The sequence below is a fragment of the Rattus norvegicus genome, chromosome 12 (assembly GCF_036323735.1).
Source record: "Rattus norvegicus strain BN/NHsdMcwi chromosome 12, GRCr8, whole genome shotgun sequence".
NCBI lineage: Eukaryota > Metazoa > Chordata > Mammalia > Rodentia > Muridae > Rattus > Rattus norvegicus.
In genome coordinates this window covers 23,905,566-23,920,940 of record NC_086030.1, presented here as the reverse complement: position 1 = coordinate 23,920,940, position 15,375 = coordinate 23,905,566, and the positions used below count along the sequence as shown (strand labels likewise).

The 15,375-nt window shown below is 45.2% G+C and overlaps 1 protein-coding gene across 2 annotated transcripts; it reads left to right on the top strand.

Moving 5' to 3' along the window:
* Positions 418 to 6,915, top strand: LOC134481169 (paired immunoglobulin-like type 2 receptor beta). Of its 2 annotated transcripts, XM_063271759.1 has the most exons (5): positions 418 to 621; positions 919 to 1,302; positions 3,486 to 3,675; positions 5,402 to 5,432; positions 5,977 to 6,915. In XM_063271759.1, the coding sequence occupies exons 1-5, from the start codon at positions 573 to 575 to the stop codon at positions 5,989 to 5,991; spliced, it is 669 nt and encodes a 222-aa protein (XP_063127829.1). In that variant the 5' UTR covers positions 418 to 572; the 3' UTR covers positions 5,992 to 6,915. The 2 variants fall into 2 exon arrangements, with proteins under 2 accessions (XP_063127829.1, XP_063127830.1); XM_063271760.1 differs by lacking the exon at positions 919 to 1,302 and having other exon boundaries at positions 420 to 621; positions 5,977 to 6,500.

Genomic DNA, 15,375 nt, shown 5'->3' with positions numbered 1-15,375 from the left:
GAGAAGCTTTGTTGACTGAAATGAAAATATCCAACAGATGCCTTGTGGCCTTATGGGCTGACACTAATGTGGTATAAAAGAAACTATTTAAACATTTTTTTTACTGCAACAGTCGTGGACACAATACAAAAGAGATTGAGAAGGGGGAGGGAGGGAATAAATATAGAGGAAAGGGGCAGAGAGATTACAAGTCACTTAGGAAATGGAATAGTGTAGATAAGGTAGACAGTCAAGGTGGAAGAGAGGAGAACCAGCTATGCCAAGGGCTAGGATATGTCTCCCAACCAAAAGTGGGGGCTGGGTCCAAGAACACTGCCATGTTGTCAGTAACCACAAGGGTGGATCTTTTGCAACATCGGAAAAGAAGCAGCCAGATCAGTAAAGGAAGTTGCTGGCCACAAGGAGGTAGAGATGGTCGTGCCCAACTCAGACTTCCCCTGGAGAATGTCTGAGCATGTGTTTTTATTTACCCTGATTCTCTCTGGACTGCTGAGTGCCCCAGTGTCCGTAGTCAGGGCAACCTCGACTTCCTGACGGCCCTGCTGGTCTCACTTCCTGAACAGAATCTGGCTATGGCTCGGATCCTCCTTCTTTTGCTGTCGGCAGCATGTCTGCACACTGGTGAGTGGTGGGGACCTCACTAGCAGGGACTGAACCAGAGGAGGGGACAGAGTGGCTGGGAAAAGTGGATGTCTTGTATCCAGTGTCTGGTAGAGGAGCCAGCCAGGTCTCTCTTTCCTAAGAGAGCTCAACACTCAGAGTGAGCACAACCCAACCCTTCCCTCTTTTTGCTGTCCCTGCAGTCATAGGGACAGTCCTGCCTTGTGTCCCACCCCTCCCTTCAGATGAAGGTTCAGGATGCTCAGGGTTGTCCTTTAAATCCCTGCAGTGGCTTCAGATTCTCCCTGTCCTTCCCAGGGAACTCAGCAGGATATCAAAAAAAGTATGACTATGCTGTTGACCAACCAGCTGTCCTCTCTGGAGTCCAGGGTGGCTCCATCGAGATCCCCTTCTCTTTCTACTTCCCCTGGGAGTTGGCCAATGATCGGCCGATGAGCATAGCCTGGAGATGGAAGCACTTCCATGGGGAATTCATCTACAACTCGACCCAGCCTTTCATTCATGAGCATTTTAAGGGCCGGCTCATCATGAATTGGACACAGGGTCAGACATCTGGAGTCCTCAGAATCCTGAACTTGAAGGAGAATGACCAGGCCACATACTTCAGCCGAGTTTTTCTGCAAACAACAGAAGGCATGAAGTTGTGGCAGTCAATCCCTGGCACTCAACTCATCATTCATGGTGAGTCACCATGGCTCAGGCTTTGACACCTGTGGCTTCCTGGTTCCCTAGATATCACATCAGGGTCCACAAGTCTGAGCTTCTTTTCATATTCCTTTCCCTCGGTTCCACCCAAACATCTGCCACCAGCATCTTTCCTTGCAGTTGGGAGAAGTCTTTGCTGCCTCCTATGTCTGTCATCCTCTGCTCAGACAGAATCAGAGTGGACTCTAGGCTTCAGTACCCCATAGTTCACACCCTTATTGTCCCAAAACTAACTACAGTCCTGCCCTCTTTCGTCCGTGACCTCAAGGTGAATGTAATTCTACAGGATGGAGCCGACTCTCTTGTTTTTGTGGCAGGGCTCTATTTGGTACCTCTGTGCTGCATCCTCACATAGCTCCAATGTCAGCACAGAACATAGAGTAGGGGCCATTGGATGTTCTGGTGTTCTCAGGTCTAACTGTAACGTCCACATATCACCATAGTCCCTCATTTCACCTCACAGTTCCCCAGGACACACCTATCTTCTCTCCCCAGTCTCTTCAATCATTAGAAAATGATTGATTAAGACAGTGTTTCCATCTCCATGATGTGGCTGCTCTGTCTTCTGATCCCTCCCGCCCCTCTGATGCTGAAGGAACTGGAGTCCCCTGGATTGGGAGCCCTGAGCCCTTTGTAGTGACTTGTGTTTCTGCATAGGAACCAAGAGAATCTGGGTCCTGTGTGTTGCTGCATTGTTTCCTTCCTCCTTTCCCTGCTGCTCCCCACAACCCTACTTTTTTAAATGTGAGTACTTCTTTATTTCCTGTTTTCTTTCTATCTTGTTTATTTATTTTATATCAGTTTCTCAGCTTGTAGCCCTGGCTTTTCCAATACTCAGTATATAGACCCATATTGAACTCACACCAATCTGCTTTGCCTCTGCCTCCTGAGTGTGGACAGTACAGTGTGTTCCACAACATCCGGAGGTGCCTCTTGACTCTCCGAAGCCAAACTATGAGAGGATGTGCACAGCACAGTTATCTGTGCAGGTTATGGCTACAATATTGACCTCTAGTAGAGTTTGAGAGCCGCTGCCTGGACTTAGAGAGAAGTGAGCCATTTTATGTATGTGTCTAGTTGAGTCATTCTCTAATTTACTAAAGCTGCAAATCTTTTATACATTTTTTCATTTTCAGGGGACCCACATGCCTAAAAGTATATCATTGCTAGTTCCTATCTTTAATTATCCTGTTTTTATCAATCACAATGAAATAACTTAAATGTATGATACCTGATATATAATGCATGATGGAAAATGATGCACAGGTCAAGAACCCCTGGGATAGAATTCACAAATAGGTAAATATTGGGAAAAATTTTCTCAGTTATGTGTGTAAAGCATAGGAATGTATTCTGCCCTGGCAGAGCTGCACACATAAATCTAAAATTGTGTTTTTTCTTTTAAACATTTTGGTTTATTCAGTGTGTATGAACATGTGGGTCTGTAAAGGCAGATGTGTGTGTGTGTGTGTGTATGTGTGTGTGTGTGTGTGTGTGTGTGTGTGTGTGTCTGTATACATATGTTTATGTCTGTAGTGGCTAGAGGAGATCCTAAGATCTCATCCACCTTACTTTGGAGGACTAGCTCTCTCACTGGTTTAAGTTTCCCATGGAGGCTAGGTTGGCAGGCCAGTGAGCCACAGAGACAAGTCTGTCTCCACTTCCTCAGCTCTAGGATTATAGCTCCCTTGGCTCTGTTAGACATGAACTAGGCACATAGACCAAGTTGCCTATCCACTCACAGCGCTCTGCCTGCCTCTGTCTCTTGGGCTAGGAGCAAGGGTCATGCACACTTCACCAGGTTCTTGACATTGATATTGGGGACAAAACTCAGGTTCTTGGGTCTAGGCAGCAAATTCACTCTGAACCAAGTCTATCTGTGTGTTACATACATTTATGTGGAAAAAATATTGCTGAATTTTTCTAACTCAGTTACCTGTAAGCCAATGAAAATTTGTGAGTACACAGCCAGGACAGTTGGGGACTGTGCATCTGAGCTTACTTTTCTGGAGTCTCAGTCTTAAGCATGTGTGCCCTTCCTTGTGTGAACTTCTAACAGCTCTTCTTAATCCCACATCCAACCGAGGAGACAAGGTGTGACACTCACCCATTCCTCATTTCATCCATGGAGGATGTTCTCACTTCTCATCTCTCCACAGCTTTCAGTACTACCCTGGGGAGCCCCTCCATCATCCCCTCTGCAGTTCCCACAACTGGCCTGGAGGACACAAGGGGCCAGAGGAATCCTTCACTGCTGAACTTGGGAGCCATGGTTGGGATGGTTGTGTCCAAAGTTGTGGTCATCATCCCCCTCTATGGATGGGTGATCTTCCTGTGGTCGAAGCAAAGGTAAGTGGTCCAGGAGAGGCCTCACTCGAGCTTCCCCATGGGGAGTGTTCTTATCTGTGGGAGATGGAGAAGGGTAGGGAACAGTAAAGTGAACAGAAGGAGGGAAATTTGCCTGAACTCCTCAAGAACTGCATGGAGCCTGCTGTCCTTCCTGACCATCTGGAAATCAGAGGAGCAAATGCAGATGAACACAATGCCTGCTCCTAAGGAATTCAAATAGGCACGCAGGAACCTCAGGGGCTGACTGTTCATCTGGAAGAACTGTGTGTGCTGTAGAAGAAACGAGGGTAGACCAGCTTTTGCAGATAACATGTTACAGGAAGTGATATGTATAAGTAGAGACACCTCTTTGAGTTGGGCATGTGTAACTAAAGTGGAAATTAAGGGATACAGAAAGAGAAAGAAATGTGTATGGAGAACTTAACACTACAACAAGCAAGAGTTGGACACTAGAGATCTCACCCTCCTCAGTCAAATCATGAAACACCCATTGAAGTGTCTCAGTCGAAGTGATTTTTCCACATTCACATGAGCATCATCCCAGGAGCCGTATAAAGAGTTGTGAGATGCTAGGACAGGCTGATGCGGTAGGATCCCTGAGGCTCCCTGTGCTGCCAACCTTATCTACTGGGTGAGACCAATGACTGACCTGTCTCACAATCCAGAGAGGACAGCTCCTAAAGGAAAATGCCCAAGGTTGTCCTCCAGCAGCACATGAGTGTTCACATTTGCAAATATTCACATGTGGTTATGCTCTGTTCAAAGTAAATTTTACAAAAAGATTAGGGAAGTACTCTAAATTCAAGCATATTGGCAGAATGGAAAATTTTATACATTATGTCCCTGCAAAACACACACATACATACACAACACACAAACAGACACACACACACTGGAAAATACAGTGTTCTTTTGCAAAATCCCATTACATTTTTGTATAAATAAATTTTCTTCAAATATTTATGGGTACTCTAAGAAATAAAGATGGGGACACAGTGGGGGACAAAAAATTCCAGCCATTGTGAAATCCAGAGAAGGGATTCAGGGGTTCAAGTCTATCTACAGTTACATAGCAAGCTGTAGGACACTGGGCCCCAAATGTCTTGTACACCCAACACAAGACCTACATGTGAACTGAGGTCAGAGTTGATTTAAAGCCATTGGGACTACAGGATATGGATAGAGATGCATAGATGTTGGAGTGTAATGGGAGTTTACAAATGAACATTTAAATGTGCATCCCACTGTTTCAGACAGGCTCTGCCCCCTGTTACTGTAAGTAGAAGAACTGAGAGGTGGAAGAGCAGCAGCCTGAACGACCGCAGAAGTCTGACTGGCATGAAATCCCCGAGGCTCAAACTGCAGGATGCAGCAGCCTACACTGAGAGGGACAGCTAGAAAGCAAGGTTTCAGGGACGCAAGAGGGAGACACAGTGAGTGCAGAGCAGAGGAGGCAGAGATGTGTCAAGAAAGCAGAGCAGGGAAAAGGTCAGAAAGGGAGATGGGATATGGGTGAGTTCACTAGTAGTCATCTGACATGCTGTGTTATACAGAAAGTAGGCTGACTCCTGGTGTCAGGTCCTGCAGATTCTCAGACCTGTGCCTACCTGGATGCTGCAGACATGTGTGATTCCCTGGTCCCCTCCTGTTGTGTGCACACAACAGCTGAGATGCAGGAATGAGAAACAGCGTGACTGACCCACTGACATAGTTTCTTCTCCTACAGGCCAGCAGAGGAAAGACTAAACCCTAGTAAGGTGAGTGCCTGTCATCTCAAGGGACACATGAAGAGCTGCTTGGAAGTCCATTATGAGAGGCATGGAAGGGAGCCTGAGCAATGATTCAGTCAGAAACGCATGGTACAGGGGTAGGAGGACCTGAGTTTGATGGATCAAGAGCTTGCACCCAGGGATGTGGCAGGAATTTGCAATTCCAACCCTGGTCAAGCAAGAGACAGGCAGAGACAGATTGGCTGAACACCTAGTCTAGAACAACTGGTGAGGTTCAGGCCTGTGAAAGAATGTGTTTTTAAAAACGAGGGGGATTGCTCAAGGCGATGAATCATGGACATAATATTTTCCAAATTGATGTTACCTGAAATATTTTAAATTACACATGAAGGGAGAAAAATAGTATATGCCAGGGAGATAGCTCAGTCGGAAATGGAATCTGCTGCCTAGCCCATTGACCTGGGAATGATTTCTGGGGACCCAAATTGTACACAGAGAACACTGGCATCTGTGTTTCATGGTCGGCCACCAGATCATGGTGACAAATAATCTTTTATTCCTTAAATAACAGGCTCCCCAGTGCTAGAATCTCTCACCAAGGAGGCAAGTTTACATCAAAGTAGTTGTTGGTGATTACACACCCTGCATCCCACAGCCTTCCATGTCTTCTCGCTGGGAGTCAGAGATCATGGCTGCAGGATTCTCTTGTGAAAATCATTCTTGGATAACCTCCAGTTTTGCCATGGGGGCTCGGATACCTTCTCCTGGAACCAAGGTCCTCCTGTGTGTCTCTGGGCCTGAGAGCCTGACTGTGCTGTTGTCTCCATGCTCATGGAGTTATTGACACTGTTAATAAATATCTTACTCCCATCAATCCATCTCAGTTTCTCTCCTGAGCACCCATCCCTTCCCCTTCCTGACACTTCTTAGATAGTGTATACTGTGTCTAGGGTGTAGGTCACTGGAATAGACGTAAGGGCCATTGTCTTCATTGAAACCCACAGCCTGAGAATCAGAGTTCTCCTCTTCCTTACTCTCTGGATGCTGACATCTCATTTAGAGCCCAACCCCCACCCCACATGCTTCACATCAAATGTCAGAGCGTGGCTTGCTTGAGTCCCATGTTTAGCTTTCTTTACTCACAAGTCCAACTGTATGCACTCACTTTCTCATTTCCTGCCATGCTGACATTCTGCCCTTTGGGTTCTCTCCTAAAATGGGAAATTTGATTCAAGTCCAGTCTGCCGTAAGATTTGAGAGTCAGCAGGTCACCTTATAATAAAAATTTGTGGGTACAGAGGAAACCATCCAGAGTGACCCAGAATGAATGAAACCATACTTCTCATGGGAGAAGAATTTTATGGTCATGCTCCATAGAGATCTACCAACGATAGTGAGCCATAAATGAAGAGGTATGGATACAGCTCCAGTTCTCCAATCACAAGCATCAAATGAATATCATTCATGGGCCTTTTCTTGGTCATTTGGAAGCTGTTCCCAATGCCATGAGACAAGCTGGAGATATTTGGGGTCATGATGAGGTCCCCAAAACTCATGTGGCTAACGTGAAGTATCCTGGAGCAGCTGTGAGATGTCTACTGTGGTTGTGACTGCATCCTAGCCCCTGAGACTGAACTCAGCAGCTCTCATGGGCATGGTGATATTGGGCATTTCTGGTGTGTTTACACAGAAGGCTACCAAGATGCTGCTCTGTCCAGTCATCTCAAGAAGTCTCAACACCTGAATGAAGGGGCCTTAATCCACTTGTTCAAATGGTCGTGTGACTTCTCAGGTCCTTTTCCATTGCATAAGAGGGAAAATCGAGAGATAAGCCCAGAGCAAAGACTTACAGAGTCAACATTCTCACCTCTACATATGTGCTTAAGCTCAGGTTGTATAAACTTAGGTAGACTGTGTCTCTGATCTGCCAAAAGGGAACATTATGTTCCAACTAGAAAGTAGATATTGGCTTCTGCCCTGGTGACAAGTGTTTGGAATTTATATTTCCTAGACCGAACTGATGAGTAAGAAAAAGGACTAAAAGAAATTGGGGATCATAACATTCATGTCATGGCAACAATTGAGAGGTAGTGATGGGAATATTATCAATTTTAACACCTGATTCTCAAGCTGTGGGTCACCACCTCTTTGAAGCTAGGAGAACATTTTCACAGGAGTCACATTTCAGATATCTTGAATATCAGATGTCTATATTATGATCATAACTGTAGTAAAATTACCATCTTGAAATATAAATGAAATAATCCTATGATTGGAGTCGCCCCAACATGAGGAAATGCCAAAGCATTAGGAAGCTTGAGAACCACAGAATTAGAGGCTATTCTTGGTAGTTCTTGAGTTTAGGCCAGCCTGGGTTACAGGAGACTCTGTCTTTAAATCAACAGCAAAGCTTAACAAAACTGAAATCAGTAAAGTGTGTCATGAGAAAAGGCCCTCACTTAGCTCCCTTTTCCCTGGAGATGGAGAACTTGAATATGATACTTAGCTTCTCTCCAGATTTATATAAAATATAACGTGACTAACAGTACTTCAGTTTTTGTATGTTTGTTTTTGTTTTCTTCTGTTTTGGAGGAGGGGCTTTCTATATTACATACATCTGATTGTCCTGGAACTTGCTTTGTACACAAAGTCTGGCCTCAAAGTCAGACAACCTCCTGGTGTTGCATCCTACTAAATGTACCTACATGGTAGGGTATTAATACTTTCCGGTTTTTCTTCATTTATTTGTTTTGGCTTTGGTTTATTTTAAGCTAAATATAATAACCCTGAGGAAGGGGGTGTGAGTTTCTTTGTTTCTGTGACCACAAACTTGATGACATACCTATAAATGTCTCTGTCCTTGACTATCAGCAGATGTTGGGGGAGACTGAACTCTTTCCCCAGTCCCACTCACTGGACCTTTAGAACACAGCGTAGAGTCTCTTACTCGGCACTCCCCTGGGCAGGGGTGCAGGCAGGAGCTCATCTGAGGCTGAGGAGCAGGTGAGGCAGATAAAGATGATGATGTCATCCTAGGGAAGAGACATGAGGTCAGTTGGCAGCAGGCAACTGTGCTATCGTAAAAGTGAAGCTTCGGCCTGAGCATCCTGACTACACCACCAGCTGCCATCCTTCCCCCACCCTCTCTAGCTTCTCCACTCTGTTCCGGCAGCAGTCTGGGGGGTAACTTTGTGACCACACTCTGGATCTTTGGGTTGTCACTAGGGAAGAAAGACCAATGAGTGTGTGCGTAAGGAAGTGGTGACAACAATGGAGAAGACAGGGACAGTTTTCATCTATGAGGGTATCTGCTGGGCTCACAGAGCATACAGTATGTGTTATCTGAGAGATGTCTCTGGAATTGGATCATCCACAGAGAATCAGGAAGGGTTGAGCCTGTTTTCTCCCTCTGCTGTCAAGGGATAAGTTAATTAGTTATAAAGTCAGAGAGTCTGAATGCTGTGAACAACGTCAGGAACTAGAGTCTCAAGAATCATAGAGCCCAGTCTTAGGGAGGCCTTGTTTAGTCAGGATGATGACGGGCAATATGTTGTAGCAGAGCATATGTGTCGCGCCCACCTCGTCCAGCAAGGAAGACGCAACACGGTTGGATTCTTCTCAACAGCCTTTACTGCAGGACAGCTTGTTTGTTGATACAGGGAGGCGGCGGCAGCCAGTCCTAATTGTTACAGCTTCAAGTGTTACAGCTCCAAGTGTTACAGCTTTTAGTGTTACCGTGCCGAGCGGCAAAGCCACTCGGCTTATATACACAACAGTATGTTAATCTTCTTTCAGGGATTGGTGGGGCACGAGTCACCCCACTGCCATCCCAGCTACTTGTCCTCCAGAGATTGGCGTGGCATGAACTCCTATTTAGCATAGTACCGCCCCAGCCAGACTGACGTCAGGTGCAAAAACCCCACACATGCGCAGTACTGTTGTTAGGAGGGTGCCAGATTCACCTCATTATCATACAGCTGCCGCGCCGCTCCCTACACATATGTGAAAGGATCTTTGCATGATATGTGTCTGAGATCCGGTGCATGTGTCTGCAAGTCAGTTTGGGCCCATGTGTGGAAGTGTAAAGGACAACCTCAGGCATGGTAATTAGCAACACCATCCAAGTTCACCATCAACTTTGTGTTTCTGTTTTTTGTTGGTTGGTGTTTTGTTTGATACATAGACTTTTGTAGGTTTGGCTGGGATTTATTGGTCATGTTGTTGGATTTTTTGTTTGTTTATAATCTTTTTTGTTATAATCTTTTTTTTCTTTTTTTTCGGAGCTGGGGACTGAACCCAGGGCCTTTTGCTTGCTAGGCAAGTGCTCTACCACTGAGCTAAAGCCTCAACCCCATAATATTTTAAATAATACTTATTGATTCATTCTGGGGTGTGTAGAGTAGGTAGGGACACATGTGCTACTCCCTCAGCATCACACATATTCCAACCCTGCAGGCTGACACTCCCCATGGTCCTGTAATATGCAAAAGCCCCGTGTGCACACAAAAACCACAGACTTCTTGTCCCTGTGAGATCATGACTTGGGATTAAGGAGCCAGCAGGTGGCAGCAGTGCAGCTGAGCACAGGGCATAGTTGGCATCCTTAGACCCCACCAGAGCCTGCTGTATTAAAATCGTGGTGTCCAGCAGCTGACTTATGACAGTCCTGTCATTTCCAGGCCCTGCTTGTGTGGGTTAGTAACCAGATGACCTTCTACCCAGAGACCTCAGACAGGCAGGGTAAGGTAGATGAACTCTGGGTGTGAGGGCTCATGGCCATGAGGACATTCTTACCTCACTGAGACAAAGATGTTCATCTGGTAAAATGTGTTCTTGCCTGTCATGGACAGAAAATGATGTTCTTTGTCCACTGAGAGACAAAGGATCAGGATTGTGCACACCTGTATTCACCACTGAGGGGAGGCACAGATAGGAGGGTCTGTAGGAGTTTCAGATCGTCCTTGAATACATAACAAATTTAAGGACAAGCTTGGCCAAATCACAGCCTAAATATCTTTCAGATGTTTACCTGTTGGGGACCCTTTGGGAAAGTTTATTATGAGAGTCATTCAAGGGAGCAAGAGAGATGATTCAGCGAGGGAGGTGTACATGGGTAGCAGGGCCTGAGGTTGACCTGGAGCAGCCACACTATAAGTCAGGGATATGGCAGGAATTTATAATCCCAGCCCTGAATGAGCAAGAGACAGGGAGAGGCATGGGGCTGACCGTATAGCTAGTCTAGCCTAATTGGTGAGGTCAAAACCCATGAGAGCCATGGTATAAAAAACTGTGTGGATTTCTCAAGATGATCCATCATGGTCATAACATTTTATAAGTTTATGGTAAATGAAGTATTTTAAAGTGCTATATTAATGAACAACAAAACAGAGTATGGCAGTGAGATATGGAGCTCAGTAGAAATGCTGCCTAGCACAGTGACCTGGGTGTGATTCCAGGGGACTCAAATGGTACATGGAGAAAACTGACTGTGGACAATTGTCCTCTGCCTGTCAGGATCACCCATAGGCTCCTGGTGACACATCATCTGTTAGTCCTTATGTAACAGACCTTCTGGTGCCATGACCTCTCATCATGGAGGTGAGTTACTTCAAATAGTGATTGAGGGGACTCACCCTGCATATCACCACCTTCCCTGCCTCCTGCATGGGAATGAGAGCACATGGATGCAGGATAGTGTGTGATACATCCTAGGAATCCATGTCTGCTCTGATGCCCTCTCCTTCGAACCCATGTCATCCTGTCTGTCTCTGGTCATGAGAGCCTGACTGGTGTTTTCTATTGGTTTATGAATTTGTAATACTTTGTAATAAATGTGGGATAATAAATAAAACATTTCAAAGAGCCAGTTCAGAGCAATACTAAGATCAAACCAGAAAATCTCATTCTGAGAACAGCAGAAGTTAGGAGTGTTCCCTCCTTCTCCAGTCTGCGTGTTCAGGTCCTAGAAGCATGTACCTCCCCCACCTCTGCTACACTTGAGGAAGTAATAACAAGATGGCCGAATTTCAGGTCTAATTTCCTGTTACTCAATAGAGACCTATCCAGCCCCTGTAATTTCTCTTCATGCAAATGAAGCTTTATCAGACCCTCAGCACAATCCAATCATGTACAGTCATCCTATAACCAATATCCATTTAGGAAATTTCATATAGCCCGTGTTACCCCCAATAAATCACAGCTCTTTCACTGAAAACCTCTCTGAGAAGCCTGTTTCTCCACAGGACACAATTTAGAAGAGATCCTTTGAGTGTCCAACCCTGGGAAACCTTTGTTCCTATCTTTCCAGCACTGAGCTCAACTTTCCTGTAGACCTTAAGGTCAGAAGAAGAACCAGTCCAGCAAATAAAAGTCTCACTCCAAGCAATCCTTCTCAGTATTTGTCTTGACCATTTTCTTCTATATGTGCCCTCTGAGAGTGTGGCAGACTCTGTCCAGGATACAGGTCAGTGGGACAGGAGCAAGGACCATGGTCCATATTGAGAATAACAGCCTGAGAATCGGGGTTCCCTTCTCCCTTATTCCCTGCACACTGCCATCTCATCCAGAAGCTTGACTCCCTCCCTCCATGCTTCACATCCAGTGGCAGACAAAGGCATGTTTAAGCCCCATGTTGGGCTTCCTTTCCTCAAAGATCCAACTATAGTTTTCTCACTTCCTGCCATGTTGATATTCTGGACTCTGGGTTCTCTCCTAGGACAGTTATTTTTCCCCATGTCCAGTCTGTCTTAACATTTGATAGTCAGCAGATCAGCTCCTAACAGAACACAGAAACATTCCATTCTGACTCATGCTTGATAGAGTTCCTTCAACTACAGTGTGTCATAGCTGTAGTGTGGCACAGATGTAACTCCAGTCCACCAATCACAAGCCTGAAATGAATATCATTCTTGTGCCTTTGCTGAGGCATTTGGAAAATCATCCCCAATCCTATGAGACTAAATGGAGATAACTGGTGTCATAGAGAGGTCATCAAGGCTTCTTATGGCTAAAGTGAAGGGTCCTGGAATATTTTCGTTGTGTCTGCAGTGGTTGTCAGCCAAGCCTCTTGAGGTTGTTGAGGTTGAACTCAGCAGCACTGATGGGCATGGTGACCTTTGGATCTGGGGTGGTGTTTTCTCTGAGCATCCCTGATGTGTTCATACAGAAGGATGCCATGATGGTGGTCTGTGTAGTCATCCATAGTGGTCCATTTGCATCTCAACACCACAGGAAGTTGCACACAGAAAAGTGACCTTAATGTAGTTGCTTAAATGATCATGTGATTTCACAGGTCCATTTCCATTGTTCAATAGTGAAAAACCATAGATAGTCAGTCCCACAGCAATGATTCAGACAGAGCCACCATTCTCAACATTACATAGGTGCTTATCCTTAATTGAATACACATAGGGCAATGTGCCTGAACTCGACAAGGACTGCATCCATGAAGCCTGCTCTCCTTTGCTCATGGAGTTAATGATACCTTTTAGTAAAAGAGGGATCAGAAATTCAGGCAACTCAGGGAGCTAATTCAGAGCAAGGCTGAGGTGTATATGTGTCCAAACCCTGAAAACCTTATCCTGACACCAACTGAATTATGACAGGTCTGCGTGTTCAGGAGCAAGAAGCCTATACCACCCCCACCTCCTACACCCTTGTGGTAGGCACAGAGAAAGTTGGCTGTATTACAGGTCTGACTTTCTCTTGGGACAGGTCCAGCAAGCACATGGAATTTCTCTTCATGTAAATGAAGCTTTCCCAGAACCTATCATACAGAGAGTTTCATATAACCCTTGTTACCTCCATAAAAGAGAAGTGTTTCATTGAATATCTGTTGGAGAAGGCTATTTGTCCACAGGACTCAATCTTGAAGAGATCCTGTGAACCCATCAATCTGGATGAGCTCAGTCCATTACATTCCACCCTGTGCTCAGCTAATCTGCATGCCCTACAGGCAGAAGAACCTTGACAGCAAATAAATATTTTATTTCCCAGAAATCTATTTCAGAGTTTGTCTTGACCTGCTTCTCCCATATGAGGCCTCTAAGAGATTTGCAGAATGTGTCCAGGAAACAAGTCTATGGGAAAGGGGCAAGGACAATGGTCCACAATGAGATCCACAGCCTGAGATTTGGGGTTCCACTCTCCTTACTCCATGGACACTGCCCTCTCACCTACAGCCCCAATCCCTCCATGCTTCACATTCAGTGACAGACCATGGCTTGCTTAAATCCCATGTTGGATTTCCTTTCCTCACATATATTCCTAAATATAATGCACTCAATTCCTCATTTCCTGCCATGTTGATATTCTTGAAGCTTTGGTTTTTCTTAGGACAAAACTTCTGTGCCAAGTCCAGTCTCTCTTTCAATTTGGTGGTCAGCTGGCCAACTTCTAACACAAAGCTTGTGGGAACACAGGAAACCATCCAGATTGACCAAGTAAGAGTGAAATCAGGCTTTTCTTGTAGCCAGAAAATGTGCATGGCCATACTTGATAGAGATCTACCAATCACAGTGAGCCATAGGTGCAGTGTGGCACAGATGCAGTCCACCAATCACAAGCCTCTAATGAGTATCATTCATGGGCCTTTGCTGAGACATTGAGAAAATGACCTCCAATCCCATGAGACCAAGTGGAGGTAATTGGGGTCATGGATAGGTCAGCAATGCTCCTTGTGGCTAAAGGGAAGTGTCCCAGTCCAGGTGTGAGGTGTTTGCTTTGGTTGTGACTACACCCAAGCCTCCTGAGCCTGAACTTAACAGCTCTCATGGGCATGGTGACTTTGGGTTCTGGGGTAATGTTTCCTCTGAGCATCGTTGAATATTAACACTCCTAGATTCTTTCTCATTGTGAAAAGGGAAAAAAACAGAGATGCACACAGCAAAGACTTATACAAGCCAACATTCTCAACATCACATAAGTGCATAAATCTTGGTTGTATACACCTAGGCACACTGTATCTGATCAGCCAAAAGAAAACATTATGGTCCTACTGAGAAGCAGACTGGCCTCTGCCCTGGCTACCAGTGTTTGGAATGTGTGTTCCCTGGACTGAGCTCATTAGTAAGAAACAGTACCAGAGGGATCTGGACATCATAACATACGTGTCACCTCAACTATGGACATGTATTGATGAGATGATCATCAGCTGGAGCACCGGTTCTCAACCTCTGTGGGTCAACATCTCTTTGAAGGAAGAACAGCATTTTCAGAGAAGTGGCATGTCAGATACCCTGCATATCAGGTGTTTATATTAAGATCATCACAGTCACAAAACCACAGTCATGAAATAGCAATGAAATACTTTTATGGTTGGAGTCACCCCAGCATGAGGAACTATCCCAGTATTAAAATTCTTGAGAACCCATGAAACCAAAACTATTTTTAGTACCTCTTGAGTTTGAAGTTAGCCTGCATTATAGGAGACTTTTTCTTAAAACCAACAATGCTAACCAAAACTCCAAACACTCAGAGAGGTCATGGAGAAGAGTCATCTGTTGGTTCCCTTTCTGTTGAGGATGGAGAACTTGAAGATGATACCAGTTTCCTCTTCAGACCTTGATGTTTAGCAATGTGAGTATCAATACTTTAGCTTCTTGTTGTTTGGTTGTTCACTGTTGTGTGTTTCTGTTTTTGTGAACGGGCTCTCTCTACTACATAGATCTGACTGTTCTGGAACTTGCTCTGTAGACCAAGGCTGGCCTCAAATTCAGTGACACCCCTGCTGCTGCGTCTTACAGATTGGGATGAAGTCCTGACCACCATGCCTGGTTATTATTACGTTTTGGGGTTTTTGGTTTTGATTTGGTTCGTGTTAAGCCATGTACCACTTACAGAGGAGTGAGGGGGAGTTTCTATCTTTCTTTGGAAGGCCTCAAACCATAGGAGGCAGAGATGGTCACCCAGTATCACTCACTGGGCCTCTAGAACACAGTATAGAGAGTTAGCATTTTGTCTAGGCTTCACC